Source organism: Macaca fascicularis, chromosome 9 (genome assembly GCF_037993035.2).
Source record: "Macaca fascicularis isolate 582-1 chromosome 9, T2T-MFA8v1.1".
NCBI classification, from domain to species: Eukaryota; Metazoa; Chordata; class Mammalia; order Primates; family Cercopithecidae; genus Macaca; species Macaca fascicularis.
In genome coordinates, this window is record NC_088383.1 from 14,653,098 (window position 1) to 14,670,443 (window position 17,346).

At 47.4% G+C, this 17,346-nt stretch overlaps 1 protein-coding gene across 27 annotated transcripts in view; it reads right to left on the reverse strand.

The window, feature by feature from the left end:
* FRMD4A (FERM domain containing 4A) overlaps positions 1 to 17,346 on the reverse strand; it is a 693,055-nt gene that overhangs the window by 80,062 nt on the left and 595,647 nt on the right. For all 27 annotated transcript variants that reach the window (XM_074001073.1, XM_065520301.1, XM_015455575.3 and 24 more), the window contains 3 exons: positions 15,759 to 15,824; positions 15,437 to 15,494; positions 13,044 to 13,130 (listed from right to left, as the gene is read on the reverse strand). In XM_074001073.1, coding sequence (XP_073857174.1) covers positions 13,044 to 13,130; positions 15,437 to 15,494; positions 15,759 to 15,824 — 211 coding nt within the window. The remainder of the gene's footprint in view (positions 1 to 13,043; positions 13,131 to 15,436; positions 15,495 to 15,758; positions 15,825 to 17,346) is intronic.

Below are 17,346 nucleotides of genomic sequence, written 5' to 3' on the forward strand. Positions count from 1 at the left end.
GACCACATATCCCCAAAGGCATATCAGCTGCAGTAGAAAAACTGCTTTCGGTTATTTAATTAGATCTAGCTTGAGCATTGGCTCCACAGGAGCCAAGGACAGACGAGGGGTTACCTACCTAGAAATCGGCATTTTCCCCTCCTACCGCTTTCTTCTGGAAAACTGTTGATTTTCATCCTTTCTTTTATTCATGACTCCCCTCTGGCTTTAAAATGAGCTTGCTTTATTTACCTTGTTTTATTTCTCTTTGTTTCTAGTTTTAAGATTCCTTCAACCTCAAGATTCCTGATCATCCCATCAACCAACTTAAGAAAACTGAGGCCCAGGGAAGTGACTCACAATTGTGTAGAATTGTGAGATGTCTTGACTACTGGGTCAGATATCCTGAAAATAATGGCAGGGGGCAGGGGGCAGGCATGTGGCACCCCAAGGGTATGTCAGGCCTGGAGACTGACCTCAGGGACAACTTGGGGAAATTCTTGGAGCTTGAATGTACCCCTTCCAGGAGGTGCCTCCAAGCAAGTCACCCTGGGAGAGATTTAGACCTGCCCCTCTTTAGGGGATACTTAACATTCCTCCCCTCCTGTAACTTTCCAGATTAATTACTCTCATGCAATAGATGCTCTCTAAGAATTATTCACCTGGACAGGGCAATGCTTTTTTTTTTTTTTTCTGTTCATAGACAGGTCAACCTTCCTCAAAGGTGACAGTCTGACACCAGCATGGGCTTCAACAAGAACACAAGAAGATACAGGCTGGTGCCCTTGGAAGCTTGGCTTACTCAGACCAGGCTCAGGATGGCCTTCCCAGGACCCTGTGGGAACCGAGGAACCCTGGCTTCCCAGATCCAGTGACCAAGAAAAAAATTAACCCTCTTCACAAAGAGGCGTTATTTGCTTTTCAAGGCCATGCCGCCTCTTGTTTTCAGCATAAGCGACTGTAACAATATTTGCGACATCAAGGCCAATGCCACTTCTATCCTGGGGACCGAGAAACTCTGTGACAAGTAAACTTACTCGAGATGGGTAAAATTAGACTACATCCATTCTGTGTCTCTTAGTCCCCACTTCACAGATACAAAAAGAGAGGCACAGAGAGGTTAAATAAATTGCTAATCACGACTTTCTAAAATATGGAAGTGAGTTAGTGTCAAAATTCTTTGGTCAAGAAAATTCTTCTTTGGGGGCCTGGGCAACATGGCAAAACCCTGTCTCTGCAAAAAACTACAAAAATTAGCTGAGTGTGTGGCACACGCCTATAGCCTCAGCTACTAGGGAGGCTGAGGTGGGAGGATTGCTTGGGCCTGGGAGGTCAAGGCTGCAGTGAGGTGTGACTGCACCACTGCATTCCAGCCTGGGAGACAGAGTGAGACCCTCTCCCCCCCCCCCAAAAAAAAAAGAAAAAAGAAAATTCTGCTTTGGGCCTTGGAGTGGATATGGAGGTCATGAATTTATAAAACGTCTCTCTCTTTTTGTTTAAAAGTGTAACTGCTCTAGGAAAGAATTTGATTTTAACTCAGACTAAAATGTCTTCATAACAACAAAACAACGAAGCAGGATCCCATAGAAAGGTCCTCGTTAACTGCCTGTATGCAGAGCAGTGGGCCTTGAGCTTCACTGCCTGTGCTCAAGTCACCTTCAGGGCTTGTGGAATTAGACTGCAGAGTCCCATCCTCAGAGTTTCTGAGTTCATAAGTCTCAGGCGGGAATCCTTAGTTTGCATTTCTTTGTTTTGTTGAGATGGAGTCTTGCTACGTTGCCCAGGCTGGAGTGTAGTGGCGTGATCTTGGCTCACTGCAGCCTCAACCTCCTCAAGGCTCCGGAGTAGCTGGGACTAATCCTTTGTACTTTTGTATTTTGTATGTGTATTATGTGCAGAGATGAGGTCTCGTTATGTTGCCTAGGCTGGTCTCCAACTCCTATCATCCTCCTGCCTCAGCCTTCCAAAGTGCTGGAATTACAGGTGTGAGCCACCTAGCCTGGCCGTTAGTTTGCTTTTTTTTTTTTTTTTTGAGACAGGGTCCCACTCTGTCGCCCAGGCTGGAGTGCAATGGCATGATCTTGGCTCACTGCAACCTCTGCCTCCCAGGTTCAAGTGATTCTACTGCCTCAGCCTCCCTAGTAGCTGGGATTACAGGCGCACGTCACCACGCTCATCTAATTTTGTATTTTTAGTAGAGTTGGGGCTTCACTATGTTGGCCAGGCTGGTCTCGAATTCCTAACCTCAAGTGATCCACCTGCCTCAGCCTCCCAAAGTGCTGGGATTATACGTGTGAGCCACCTCACCTGGCTAGAGTTTGCATTTCTAACGCATTTCCACATGATGAAGATGCTGCTGGTCCAAGGACCACACTGAGAACCACTGCTGTAGAAGATACCATGCAGCACTGACCAGCCTCTTTCTCCCTGCAGGATTAAAGGACATATGCCCTCTCCTGGAATTTGTCTCAGCTACAGAGCTGAGGTCAGCTACAGACCTTGTCCAAGGTTTACACCCTCTCGCCAAGGGGGTCACTTGGATCTAACGATTGGTTAATGCTGAGGGGTAAGGCTTGGCCCCCAGCCTCAACAGCGATGGCAATGGCTCCAAGGGTTGTTCTAGCTTCAGAGTTTCGTCTAGGTTGAGGGATGCCATGTTGGGACTGCATCACAGCTCAGCTTCTCTCTCTGCCTGGTTCTGCTTCCTTTACTTTCCCATTTGTTGTTAGTCCCAGAGCACACCCCAGTAAACTTCCTGCATGCGAGTCCATCTCAGACTGCTTCCCAGGGAATCATATGTACAACGCTTAGGAGTAGAGAGTCACCGAAATGGTCCTAGCTCTGAGAGACCCCTCCTGACCATCCATCACCCCTCCCACTCTTCCTTACTCTGATTTATTGTCTTCATAGCATTCAACTCTCTGGCCTATGGCCATACCACCCTGAATGCACCTGATCTTGTCTGATTTCGGAAGCGAAGCAGGGTCGGGCCTGGTTAGTACTTGGATAAGAGAATTTAGCGCTCGAACACTATTGCTGTCGATTTCTTTAATAAATAAATTTGACCACCTTCCCCACTAGATTATAAGCTCTGTGCATGCAGGGACCTAGTCTCTCTTGTTCACTCTCTACAGTATCTACAGAGCCAAGAGCAGGACCTGGTACCCAACAGGCACTCAGACAACATTTACTGAACAAGTGAATGAACTTCCAGGCAGGAAGAGTCACGCATCCTCACCAACAACTCCTAGAGTTTTAGAGAACTGGGAAGTCTAGGAATACAGAGGATGCTTTCAAAAGTGTTGTCTGCAATTGAAAATGCCTTATGTTTGTTTAGTGCTTCAGTTTTATTTTTTAAAGCAGTTCATTCAATATTGATAGCAACCCATATTATCATAAACCCCCCTGTGGTGGGCGGGATAGAGGGTTGCTTTGAAGCACTGGGAAAAGAGAAACCGGCCTTGGTGCATTGAGTCTCTTGCTCAGCCAGGCCCACAAGGAAATGCTGGTATCCTGCCTCCTGGACTCATGGTCCTGTCTCTGTATCATCAGCAGAGGCAAACTCAAGTCAGTTTCCACTGAAACTCACTAAGTCTGACTTTCCCCCAGGAAAACTCATATGGGGGCCATTTTATTGGAGAGGATTTCATATTCAACACCCTGTACTGAAGTTCTAAGTGCCAGCTCAGGGCTTTCAGGTGATTACCTTTTTTTTTTTTTTTTTTTTTTGATGTGGAGTCTTGCTGTCGCCCAGGCTAGAGTGCACTGGCGTGATCTCGGCTCACTGCAACCTCTGCCTCCTGGGTTCAAGCAATTCTCACATCTCAGCCTCCTGAGTGGCTGGAATTACAGGCATATATCACCACGCCCAGCTAATTTTTGTATTTTTTAGTAGAGACAGGGTTTTGTCATGTTGGCCAGGCTGGTCTTGAACTCCTGACCTTAAGTGATCCACCCGTCTCGGCCTCCTAAAATGCTAGGATTACAGGCGTGAGCCACCATGCCCAGCCGATGACTGTTCTTAAGAGTTTGGGATTACTCTTCCAAATGGAGATGATTCAGCCATGTCTGATATTGGTGATTTGAGAATGGGGATGTCTAGGACTGATGCTTTGAGAAGAAGATCTCAATTTTCTTAGAATATGATTCCTTTTTTCCCTGGAGAGTTATTTTTAAGGAGCAGATTCTGGGAACTCGCCATGCCCTCCACCTCCTACTCCCAAATTTCCCCATCTCTGAGCCCGCCCCGCCCCCCACAAGTAGGCCTGGTCTGCAGCTTTGGGGCCAGTCTCTCTAGATGCCCAAGGCCAGGACCTGTCACCCACAGGCATCGAAAGCTTCCAGATTGACTCAGTGCTGTGCTGCGATCTGAAGGACTGATAACATACCAGGAGAAGGGCCTTTGGTAGTACACCGGGAATGAGTAAGGGGCAGCTGCAAAATGCTAAGAATGCTGAGTGCATTAAGTGAAGTGTTTCTCCCAGGTGTGCACAGGGTGTGGTTTCCAACGGGAATGCAGATGCTGGAATGAGGGAGGCAGCCACCCAGGCTGGCCAAGTCAGAGGCCCAGCAAGGAGAAAGCGAGCCAGGCAGACGCCGACAGAAGAGAACGATAAATCCGCGGCGCACTAGGCAGAACGTCCGCCGCACCGCATAATTTAGCAGGGCAATGCCGCCGGGAGTCCACACCAAGTTAATGGAATATTTCCTGTAAATATTATTTTCCTTTCCTGCCTCATCATCTCATTTCATTCAAAAATCTTTACTAATCCGGGGGAGGGAAAGTAATGCATCAATTCCCAGAGCCAATGCGCCTGCTTCCGAAATACCCTTAGAAATCACAGGAAGCCACACTGGCTGCTTGGGGACAGGGGGCAGGCCATTTACTCTGGTTCCTTCTCCTAATGTCTCAGAGGGGACCCCATAGTGCTCCTAATTGTGCATCTAAGTGTACATAAAAGCCCCCCTAATTGCACATCAAATAAATAAGTAAATGCTGTCTGCTGAATATGTAACAAGGACTGACGTTGCTATTTCTTCCCAGGGGGGAGATGTCATTAAATCTGGGCTGCATTTCTAAGGATGATTTACAGATATTGAATATTCTTTACAAGGGAGGGTTTTTTGGAGTCACATGCTTCACAATATTTGCTGTCTAATGCTTAAAGCCTCAGATACAGCCTGCTGGAGGACTCTTTATTCTAACTCTTAGTGTCCATTTGGAAAGTCTTTTCTGCTTTCATGTGTAATGGCTCCCGATGATCAGATGGCTGGTTTGTCTGCAGGTCTGAGGACTGTGTGAGCCCCTGGTCTCCCCATGCCTCAGTTACTGATGCTGCAAACAAGGGCAGATTGTTTCAGAGATTAGAGCTCTCAGGCTTTCTCGGGCTTCAATCAATCTAAGGAATGTAACGACCCCTCCACTAAAGAGGGAGCCGGATGTGAGACAGATTCTGTCCAGACTTACTTATGTCTGCCCCGTGGGACCCCGATTCTGCAAGATTTAATAAACAATGCCTCAATAGATAGCATTTAATTTTCATTCAAACATTTCCAGGGAAGAAAGAGGTAAAACTCTTGCTTGTACCAGCACAACTGCCCGAAACCCGTGGGATACCTAGTCTGAGACATGTTGCTATTGACGCTCACTTCACACAGCTGGCAGTTTTTTCTTTTTCGATGGCCTGGCTCTCTTTACTCAACCATAAATGCAAACTAAGAGGAAACTTGGGATTTACCTCCAGTGCCTAAATGCCAACCTGACACTGTCTCATTGTCTCCTGAGGTCAGTAGGACCGTAATTTGTGAAATACAGAGCCTCTCACCTCAGCAGCGCTTCTTTCTATTCCCACACATATGCACATGCTAAAATGGGATGCGGTAACTAGCATAAAATAGGGTAAAACAATTGCTGCAAGATTTGTTTTTTTGGCTGGGTGCGGTGGCTCACGTCTGTAATCCCATCACTTTGGGAGGCCGAGGTGGGTGGATCATTTGAGGTCAGGAGTCTGAGATCAGCCTGACCAACATGGTGAAACCCTGTCTCTATTAAAAATACAAAAAAAAAAAAAAAAATTAGCCACGCATGGTGACACACGCCTGTAGTCCCAGATACTCAGGAGGCTGAGGCAGGAGAATTGCTTAAACCCGGGAGGCAGAGGTTGCAGTGAGCCAAGATCATGCCACTGCACCCCAGCCTGGGAGACAGAGCGAGACTCCATCTCAAAAAAAAAAAAAAATTTTTTTTTTTTTTTGCTACTGTGATTTTTCTACTTCTCTCACCATTGCTGAGCCAAGACAGATATGTAACATCCCGTCAGCACTGTACTTGGATGCTACATTCACAACTGTGCAGAAAGACTTCCAACCGTAGCCATGGCAAAGGAGAGAGGAGAGCTACAAAGCACTCAAAGGCATGTCCCCAAGTGTCATGTGGCGTTTGAGTGTGAACAGAAGCTCAGAAGTGGGGAGGAAGGCAAAGAGGGAGGGAGAAACATCACTGTGTGAAGGACTGAAGTAGATTTACTGAGAGCTGATGAGGCGATATTGAATGTCCTATAGAAAATTCTACATCTTGGCTGGACGCAGTGGCTCAGGCCTGTAATCCCAGCACTTTGGGAGGCCAAGGTAGGGGGAATCCCCTGAGGTGAGGAGTTCAAGACCGGCCTGGCTAACATGGTGAAACCCCATCTCTACTAAAAATACAAAAATTAGCCGGGTGTGGTGGCGCATGCCTGTAATCCCAGTTACTCGGGAGGCTGAGGCACGAGAATTGCTTGAACCCGGGAGGTGGAGGCTGCAGTGAGCCAAGATCGCACCACACACCATTGCACTCCAGCCTGGGTGACAGACTGAGAGTTTATCTCAAAAAAAAAAAAAAAAAAAAAAAAAAAAAAAAAAATATATATATATATATATATATATATATTCTACATCCTATCCTTAGATAGTATTTAGGGTTCTGCCTGACCTCTTAAAAAGAACTTATATATGCAAGCAAGGGCTGATACTCTGGGGGATGTGCAGGCATTGTAGATTCTGATTTTTCTTCGTCTTGTTTGCTGCTTTTTAAAGGGTATTCTGGGAGCTGTTCTTCCATCTATGTTGTTCCAAAATACTACCGAAGTTGGCCTTCAGAAGTTCAACATCTGTGAACTCTTCTGAACATGCACAAAAGCCGAAATTCAGTCTGCAGGGTGTCCCCACATGTTTAGCTCTTCCTGACACGTGTACCCTGCAGGCAATGAAGCTGTGATTTTTGGTTTTTTGACAAACTCCAGCAGCTTGCATTGAGGGCTGTGCTTCCGAAGGCCAGGAGGCTGTCTCTTTAGAAGATCCAGGTAGCAGAGTGTGGGGGTTAAATGTCCTCTGCTCTCGGAGCCACCGGTGAGGTCCCGTGCGTTTTACTCCACCCCTCAAGAGCCTCTAAGCTCCAGAGTAGTGATTAAGTGACTGAGGGCAGACTCTGAAACTAGGATGGCAAACTGCTTGCAACTGGAGAATGAGGGATAGGCTACTGTTGTGCTCCTTTGTGGACAGTCATCAGCCACTCTTTCACGATGCCTTTTTTGTTTGGGCTTTTTTGTGGGGGATGAGGGGTAGGTCATATGGAAATACTTAAGTGGATTCTCCAGGCGGCTGCTGAGCTGACGGGTTGATGATGCTGTTGGAGCTGTGCAGGCAGTGGACGCCTCTGAGTTCTGCAAAGGAGAGGGAGCAGACTCACCCCTGCCACTGCCTCTACTTAAACACAGGCTCTTCTTGTGTTGGTGCAACGTGACAGAGCTGCTGGAACTGGGTCAGAGTGTCAGGGAGGGCCTCTGTCTGCCGCCGGGCGGGAGCAGCTGCCTGGGCTGGAGATGCAGCTGTTGTTGCAGAAGCCTCCAGGTGCACAGTGCAGAGTGCCACTCCCTTGCCTGAGCATCCCTGGAGGCTCGAGGTGGCAGAGATGTGCCAGGCACCAGAGCCAGGAGGGAGCGGCATCCCCTAGAGTACTGCCCCTCCCAGATGGCTCACCCAGTCATGAGGCCTGCGTGGGGGACCTCCCCTGCCCTCGGTGTACAGGGACACTACTGGCCACACCAGTGAGCCTGGCTGACCTTCCCCACGTCTGAATTTTCAAAGCACAGAGGGCTGCCAGCGGTGGTCCTTGTCTCCAGGCATACATCAGAATCCCTGTGGGGCTTCTTCTAGGCTCAGTGGCCTGGTCGGAGGTGCAGGTCAGTAGGCCTGCAGGGGGCTGTGGCGAGACATCCCAGTGGCTTCAGATGAGTTCCTGATGTACAGTGGAGGTTAAGAGCTACTGGTCCAGAGGCACTGAAGACAGACTTTTGGCTTAGGTGTGGACTTGCATCGATATGCATTCACATGTGTGTGCATCTTTTTAGATTCTGAGACCTGGGATCAGGGTGTGGGCTTTTTGTAGTCCCAGAAACTGATATGTCCCTTAAACATAACAGAGATGGCCTTTTTACAATGGTGATGAGGTTGGCAATGCAAGAAAAGGAAATAGGCGCCCCGTTTAGGTCTTCTTGTAGTTGAGCCTTCTTACCAATGGCTCCAGTTAGTCCACGGCCTTGCCTTTAAGTTCCATCTGACATCTTAGCGGGGTGGGGTGGCACCCCTAGAAGCTAAGTTAACCGAGCTGTTTTCCTTTCCCTCAGGGCTTTTCAAAGGCCCCCCCCCTTTTTTTTTTTGGAGACGGAGTCTCTTTCTGTTGCCCAGGCTGGAGTGCAGTGGCATAGTCTCAGCTCACTGCAACCTTTGCCTCCCGGGTTCAAGTGATTCTCCTGCCTCAGCCTCCTGAGTAGCTGGGATTGTAGATGCCCCCCCAGCAGGCCTGGCTAATTTTTGTATTTTTAGTAGAGATGGGGTTTCATCATGTTGGCCAGCTGGTCTTGAACCCCTGACCTCAGGTGATCTGTCTGCCTCGGCCTCCCAAATTTCTGGGATTACAGGTGTGAGCCACCTTGCCCGGCCAAACCCCTGTTCTTAATTTTATATTCAGATTGTACATTCATTTCTTAAGGAGGGCCCCAAATTATGTAAGCTTCAGGGCCCGTGCAACGGAAGCTGCCTCTGCATCTCACCGTGATCGTCGTGATTGGGAAATGAACTCTTCACTCCTAGCTCCTGGTGTGCCAACTGCCAATCCAACCTCCTCCCTCTGTCCAGTCTCTAGTTCAGTGATGCTTTGGAAATTCTTGCTACTCCTGAGCTCCAATTGAATGCCCAACGGCCTACTAGTCACAGCCACCTGGATGTCCCATCAAGCCTGCAGCGTTGCATGTCCTGAGCTGCACTCATCCCTCATCTGTCACTCCCAGACCTCCTCTTCTCTCAGCGTCCACACTCTGGTGGATCCTGAAGCCTGGGAGTCATTCTGCATTGCCCCCCTCCTCTCTTGGCCTCCCGCTTCTGCCTACAGGTGATCAGTAACACACGCCTTCTCAACATCTTGGTTCCCCTTCTCCATCCTCAAGCCCCGCCAGGTGTGACCTGCCCTACCCTCATCATGTCCTGGTTTCTCAGTCTTGTCCTGGGTTTTTCCTATCCATCCTCCAAGCAGTTTCCAGAGGGTGCTTCTACAGCAATGGAAATCTGACACTATACTCCTCGGCTTCAAACAGACCGCAGCCACCACTCCCTATAGAGGAGGCAGTCCTCTTCGCAGAGCCTCCAAGCCTCCAGGAGCCTGCGAGCCCCAACCTCCTCGCCAACTCCTTGCTTCTCACTTGATGTTCCAGAATGAAGGGCGCTGTGTCCCCTACCCCTGTCACTGGGATTTCAGGCACACTGGCCTCTCCTGCACGTCTCCCCACCCCATTCCTCCATCTGCAAAACTCTTTGCATCCTTGAAGACCCCACTGACTCTCTGTTTCCTCTGTGAGGACTTCTCTTCTCCTTATGCCTAGTTGACGACTGTCTTCTGGAATCATCCCTGACCCTCACACAGAGTCCTATTACACCAGTCAGACACTGGCTCAATTATCACACATATTGGAGGACAGGATTCATGTCTCATCTCAGTGCCCAGTGATGGGCTTGGCACCTAAGAGGTATGCAATAACTGTTCTGTTTTTGTTTTTGTTTTTGAGACGGAGTCTGGCTCTGTCACCCAGGCTGGAGTGCAATGGCATGATCTCGGCTCACTACAACCTCTGCCTCCCAGGTTCAAGTAATTCTCCTGCCTCAGCCTCCCCAGTAGCTGGGATTACAGGCATGTGCCACCACGGCTGGCTAATTTTGTATTTTTAGTAGAAATGGAGTTTCACCATTTTGGCCAGGCTGGTTTTAAACTCCTGACCTCAAGTGATCCGCCCGCCTCGGGCTCCAAAAGCGCTGGGATTACAGGCATGAGCCACTGTGCCTGGCCGCAATAACTGTTTTTTTTAGCGAATGAATGAATGATGGCTCTGACAGCTTGGTAGTCTGTCCTTAAATTAGGAATGGGCTGGAAAATTCTGACTGTTTCCTCAAAGGCCACAGAAACCCAAGTGATTTTCAATAAAACCCAGTCTGGGTTAGAGCCAATGGCCTGGAAAACTATATTGACCTTTTAACATTTTTAATTCATGGACCTGGATAAGTTCCATTCATTATTGTAAATTCTCTTATTCGATGCCTGATTTTTCATGCCTTTGGCTTCTTACTTTTCCTTATCTTGAAGCCTGTTCTAGCATATTACAATAATAGTTAGAATTGATTGAGCCCTAAATATGCAACCTTTCCTGTGTTTTACATACATCAAGTGCTAGCTCATCACCTCTTCACTCTTCATTAGAGCCTCAATTAGAGAAATAAAGAAAGCTTAAACATTTTAATAAATTGAACCAAACAAGTATGAATGCTTATTAGCATGTCTTCTAAAAATCTTAGAGGGAGAAGAGATTTCAACCGCTGGATTTTAATGATCTCTGCTGTAGATCTCAATTATGCACGTCGGCCTTGGTCTTCTGCCACTGTGGGCAAGAGAGAGCTCAATGTATTGCAGCCAGAATTTTGTTAAAGGCTTTAGGGAGTATTCTTGGCTTTTGCAAGCAGCAAAAACAGTCAGGCAAGTTGAAAAGAGAAAAGTCAGGCCAGGTGCGGTGGCTCATACCTGTAATCCCAGCACTTTGGGAGACTAAGGAGGGCAGATCGCTTGAGGTCAGGAGTTTGAGACAGGCCTGGCCAACATGGTGAAACCCTATCTCTACTAAAAATACAAAAATCAGCCAGGCATGGTGGCAGGTGCCTGTAATCCAGCTACTGGGGAGGCTGAGGCATGAGAATCGCTTGAACCCAGGAAGCAAAGGTTGCAGTGAGCCAAGAGCGTGCCACTGCACTCCAGCCTGGGAGACAGAGCAAGACTCTGTCTCAAACAAACAAACAAATAAACAAACAAACAAACAAAAAAAAACAAAAAGAGAATGGTGGTTCTAAAAAGAAAGAGGGAAGAGAGAACTCAGGAAGAAAAGGCACAGAAAATTAAAAAGGCCACGTGGGAAAAAGGCACAGGGAAAACAGGAAGAAAAATACAGGGAGGAAGAGGTATAGATCCCACAATTGAGGAAAACAAAGTCAGAAAAGGTAAGAACAGAGGATCCAGTTAATTTCTTGTTGCATTTAAATGGATAAGGAAAGGCTTTAGAGATAGCCGCAAAACACTCCCTCCACCCACTAAAGAGCCAGGTTCTTCCTGAGTTGTTCCCAGTCAGTAATTCCCCCACCATTTGCTCAGCATCTTGTCTTAGAACTTAACCACCTTACTGATCAATGGAGTGAAAATCCTCCCAACATGGGAACATTTTTTCTTCTATCAATTTAATAAAGAAGCTGGCCAAGGACAGATGTTAACTGGAGAGCCTACAATCCACTCAGATATGTAGTGTGGGTTTCAATCCTATTCGTAGATAAAACAGCTTGGAAAGCAATCTGGAATGACATAATGGTCCAATATTGCTTTCTCTCTGCTAAAGCAAGTGTGGTTTTCATAGGTTTTTAATATGTATTTCAGGGTTTGAACTGCATACCATCTCTCTGTTACTCTCCGCCAGGGGACCTGAATGACAGCACTCGCCTCTAAGATATTTTTCCATTATAATTTTCCAATTTGTTCAGGTCTGAAAAGTGTGTGTAAATGAAAACAGAGAAAATTCAAATGCTGTATCCCTTTCAAACATTCCATTTTGGGTTTACAAGGACTTTGCAAACCGTTCTCTGTTTCTCTCCCTCTTCAGCAAATAACCTTATTTTCTGATCACCTTTATTGAGCCAGAAAAATATGTGCTGGATTTCCAGGAACCCTTCTCTCTCTTATTTTTCAGCTTTTTCTTTTTTTGTTTTGAGACAGAGTCTTGCTCTGTCAGCCAGGCTGGAGTGCAGCAGGGCAATCTCAGCTCACTACAACCTCCACCTCCCGGGCTCCAGTGATTCTCATGCCTCAGCCTCCCAAGTAGCTGGGATTATAGGCATCCACCACCGTGCCCAGCTAATTTTTGTATTTTTAGTAGAGACAGGGTTCTATCATGTTGGCCAGGCTGGTTAGAACTCCTGGTCTTAAGCGATCCGCCCGCCTCGGGCTCCCAAAATGCTGGGATTGCAGGCGTGAGCCAGCGTGCCCAGCCTTTCAGCTCTTTTTGACCTGCAATCTCTTCTTTCAGCTCTCCCGCCTGCCCTGATTCCTGTCCCAGAAACCTTTGGGAGAACTCAGACTGGCCTCAGGATTCAAGAGAAATGTTACATCATTTTCCCAAAGAACACAGCCCCGCCCGAAATTAAGGAACACGACTGTCCCTCAAAAGTCTCTTTGCCTATCGGCTCTGGGGAGAACTGAGCCAGTCGTCTCACCTTAAGTAATTATAACAGCTTAGGTTTCCTCAGAGACAGGGAGAAAAAAAATGAAAAACGATTTACCCGGGGAACTCAGATGGGATTGCTGTGGAGTAATTTGTATACACTAAAATGGGCAGGGGATTGGGGAGCCTTTAGGCTGCATGGCCTTAGCCAAGTAAAACAGACCTTTACGCCTTTTCCTCTCCGGATCTGAGAGGCGTTAAACCCACACAGGAGACCGCCCTTACCTTTCTTGGCTTCACTTTATCATGGTAGTCATACTGGAAGATCCCTTTGTAGCTCAGGCCCAGCCACCATGGTATGCCCTGCTTGTCCTAGGATATCAAACAAAGTTCGGGTGAATATGGGGCTGGAGGAAGTAAACACACACTAAGTGGAGATTTCCTGGCTCGGGGGCAGATGAGGGAAAGTGCCATTTCCTGGGAAGGGATGGAGCCCACCTGTCTACTTTGTTTATTAACAGATGCGCCCATCATTGAAGGATGCTCTGTTATGTAAAGAGGGTGACATGGGGAATGTTGGGGCTGGGGGCCTGGTTCTGCTAATCAGCTGGACAGCTGAGATCCTTTCCCTTTATATATAAGGAGTGAATGCCCTGATCTCTCTCTTTCTCTCTCTCTCTCTCTTTTTTTTCCTTCTAAGAATTTAGGCATTCCATGCTGGGACACCCTCTCACCACAGCTGAAAATCTGTGAGATGTCACACCTAATGAAAGGATCTTCTGGGCTGAGAAACTGTCATCGATGGTCAGAGCCAGAGGAGCTGTGGAGACTATGGAAAGTGACTCCTCTCCTTTTAACAACAAATCACAGCAAAGAGTTGGTCCAGCTTTACCCAGGACCTTCCCCAGCCCCGGGAAACACAGACCGGAAGGTGTCACCCTGAGGTCCTGCTCACCCAAGATGACAGCTGGGTGCCAGGCAGGGTTTCAGGACTCATGCTGTTGGACAGGGTAGCAAAACGGAAGCCGAAACCGTCTCAGGACTGAATTAGAAATACCAAGTCCGCTTATTGCCTTTTTTTTTTTTTTTTTTGAGATGGAGTCTCACTCTGTTACCCAGGCTGGAATGCACTGGCACAATCTTGGCTCACTGCAACCTCTGCCTCCCAGGTTCACGGAATTCGCCCACCTCAGCCTTCCGAGTAGCTGGGATTACAGGCACGTGCCACCACGTCTGGCTAATTTTTGTATTTTTAGTAGAGATGGGGTTTCACCATGTTGGCCAGGCTGGTCTCAAACTCCTGACCTCAGGTGATCCACCCGTCTCGGCCTCCCAAAGCGCTGGGATTACAGGCATGAGCCACTGCACCTGCCCAGCCCCCCACCATTTATTAACAAAGACTTCTTGTCACCTGAGTGTAAGTTGCAATTCTATATTCAAATAGGATGATTGAGTTAATTAGAGCCCTCAGAAGCTAGGATGTTATAATGAGCATATCAAGCAGCTTTTCCCTAGCTATGCCCTAATTGCCAAGTTTCTAAAAAACCTAATACACCCTCATGGTGGGTGTCTGGAAAACTCGAAACTGGCACATCATGGTTTTGAAATATTTGTGGGGCGTGAGTGATTTCAAGATGAGCAAAAAGATAAAAGGCAAAAGAGATACATTTTGAAATTTATTTTCAAGCTTCAGGGTATATGGTTTCTTAAAAACAAACTTTAAAGGTAGTATAAAATCCTCGTATTAAACCCCTGCCTCTGGGAAGTAGCTGTGCGCACTGCAATGGTTTCAGAGAACAGAACAAGAGGAAACCCAATGCCACTGCAACAGCAGATTGACCAGGTAAGAGCTGTCATCACACCATAAAATGGCATCAGTGAGATCACAAGGCCCCCGGACAGGGAGCCTGATGCAGCTGGGCCAGGCTTCCTGCATTCGTGCTCTTTTCCAAATAAGCAGCTAAGCCATTGCTTATGCTTTGAGGTTCTAAGTGGCAAACACCCATACTTCTTTGGCACTTTGAAAATCCCAAGTCTTTACCACACTGAAATAAAGAGCACAGGTTTGAAGTTTTCTTGGAAGGCAGAAAGCATATATATCAGAGACAGCCTTTCTGTTAAGTTCTAGGGCTGACAAAGAAATGGACCACAGGCTGAAACACATTGAAAGACCGCGTGAAGTTTCCTGTATTGGAAATCGTCTTTCCCCAGCATGCAATCTTCCTGACCAAGTCTTCTGAGACCTCCATTCCCACCAGGAGTTATAAAGAAAAAAATAATGAGGGCCGGGCGCGGTGGCTCACGCCTGTAATCTCAGCACTTTGGGAGGCCGAGGCAGGTAGATCACCTGAGGTCAGGAGTTCAAGACCAGCCTGGTCAACATGGCGAAAACCCGTCTCTACTAAATATACAAAAATGAGATGGGTTTGGTGGCGCATGCCTGTAATCCCAGCTACTCGGGAGGCTGAGGTAGGAGAATTGCTTGAACCCGGGAGGTGGAGGTTGCAGTGAGCCGAGATCGCGCCACTGCACTCCAGCCTGGGCGACAGAGGGAGACTCCATCTCAAAAAGAAAAAAAAAAAAGAAAAGAAAAGAAAAAGAAAAAAATATATAATGAGAAGTTTTAATTTGTTTGTTTAGGGGCGGTTTGGCAATCTTCACCAAATGAGTGCACTCACCTTCACTGCATAATAGTGAACCCCATAGGTTGGGAGAGACTCCACGATGCTCATGTAGCTGGAACGACAAGAAGAAGATACATAAACACACACACACAATGCACACAAGGTTAGTTATTCAGCAGATCTGGTATCTCATATATATATTTGTGTATGTGTATGTGATAAAGTTCTCGGAGTGATTATTTACTTGAAAATTAAATTGCAACATACACCCCCTACTCTCAGATATGTCTTTGGAGAGGAACTGAACAATTCCGACATACGATATATTAACACACACAAACACCGTCCCCACGCAAGCTGGGAAGGGGCCACTTACTTCACGATTGCTTGACCTCTTGTCTGACCGTTCAGTTTCTTGTAGTGCTCAATAACTCTGTCTTCACTGCAATTAGAAGAAAAGAATGCTGTTATCAGAGTCCCTAAGTCAACAGCCAAGCTTCCTGCCAGTAAGATATTTCTCAGCCCCATCTCCTAAGAAGCTCCAGGGCACCAACAGCTCCTGGAAAAATGATTTGTCCTGGAGTGGCATTTCCAAACTCAGTCTGAGTGCTATCTATTTGGATGTAGATTTACTTAAAAAATAGTCTGTTTTCCCCTCAAAGGACTTACATTCTCTTTGTTTTGGATTTTTTTTTGTTTTGTTTTTGAGACAGAGTCTCGCTCTGTCACCCAGGCTAGAGTGCAATAGCGCGATCTTGGTTCACTGCAACCTCCACCTCCCGAGTTCAAGTGATTCTCGTGCCTCAGCCTCCCGAGTAAATGGGACTACAGATGCGTGCCACCATGCCTGACTGATTTTTGTATTTTCAGTAGAGACAGGGTTTCATCATGTTGGCCAGGCTGGTCTCAAACTCCTGACCTCAAGTGATCCACCCACCTTGGCCTCCCAATGTGCTGGGATTACAGGCATGAGCCACCATGACTGGCTTATCTTGGATTTCTAATCAAGAAATATAAGACTGGAGCTCAGGCTGGGTGCAGTGTGTCACCCCTGTAATCTCAATGTTTAGGGAGGCTGAGGTGGGTGGATCGCTTGAGACCAGGAGTTTGAGACCAGCCTGGGCAACACAGTGAGACCCTGTCTCTGCATAAAAATACAAAAATGAGCCAGGCATGGTGGAGTGTGCCTGTAGTCCCAGCTAGTTGGGAGGCTGAGGTGGGAGGATTGCTTGAGTCCAGGAGGTCAAGGTTGCAGTGAGCTAAGATTACACCACTGCATTCCAGCCTGGGTGACCGAGTGAGACCCTGGCTCAAAAACAAAAAACGAACAAAAAGACTGGAGCCCAGGTTTTGGGATCAGCTCCTTGGAAGCAATGGTACCAAGAGAATAAGAGGAAGCAGACAGCAGAGATGATGCGTGGATGCCCAGGCTGAACTCTCTGGGGTCCTTCTTATCCTCATCTTCCCAGTCCTGTCCACACAGGGCCTCATGGGGGGATGGCAGGCATTGACCTTAACCACACGCCCACAGCCTACCTGCTCTGAATGCGTATTCAGGGATGGAAGGCTTTCCAGGAGGATGGAACGTTCTGGAATTTGGGCCTGGTTAATATGAACCATGAGGCAACAAAAGCTCCATAGGAACACTTGGAGAACAACAGCAAACCAGCTACCAGAATTAGAAAGGCGCTCCCTCCCTTTTCGAAATCTTAGTGTTTTTTTTGTTTTTGAGACGCAGTCTCCCTTGTCACCCAGACTGGAGTGCTGTGGCGTGATCTTGGCTCACTGCAACCTCCGCCTCCCAGTTTCAAGCAATCCTTGTGCCTCAGCCTCCTGAGCAGCTGGGATTACAGTTGTGTGTCACCACACCTCGCTAATTTTTGTATTTTTAGTAGAGATGGGGTTTTGCATGTTAGCCAGGCTGGTCTCAAACTCCGGGCCTCAGGTCATCTGCCCACCCCTGC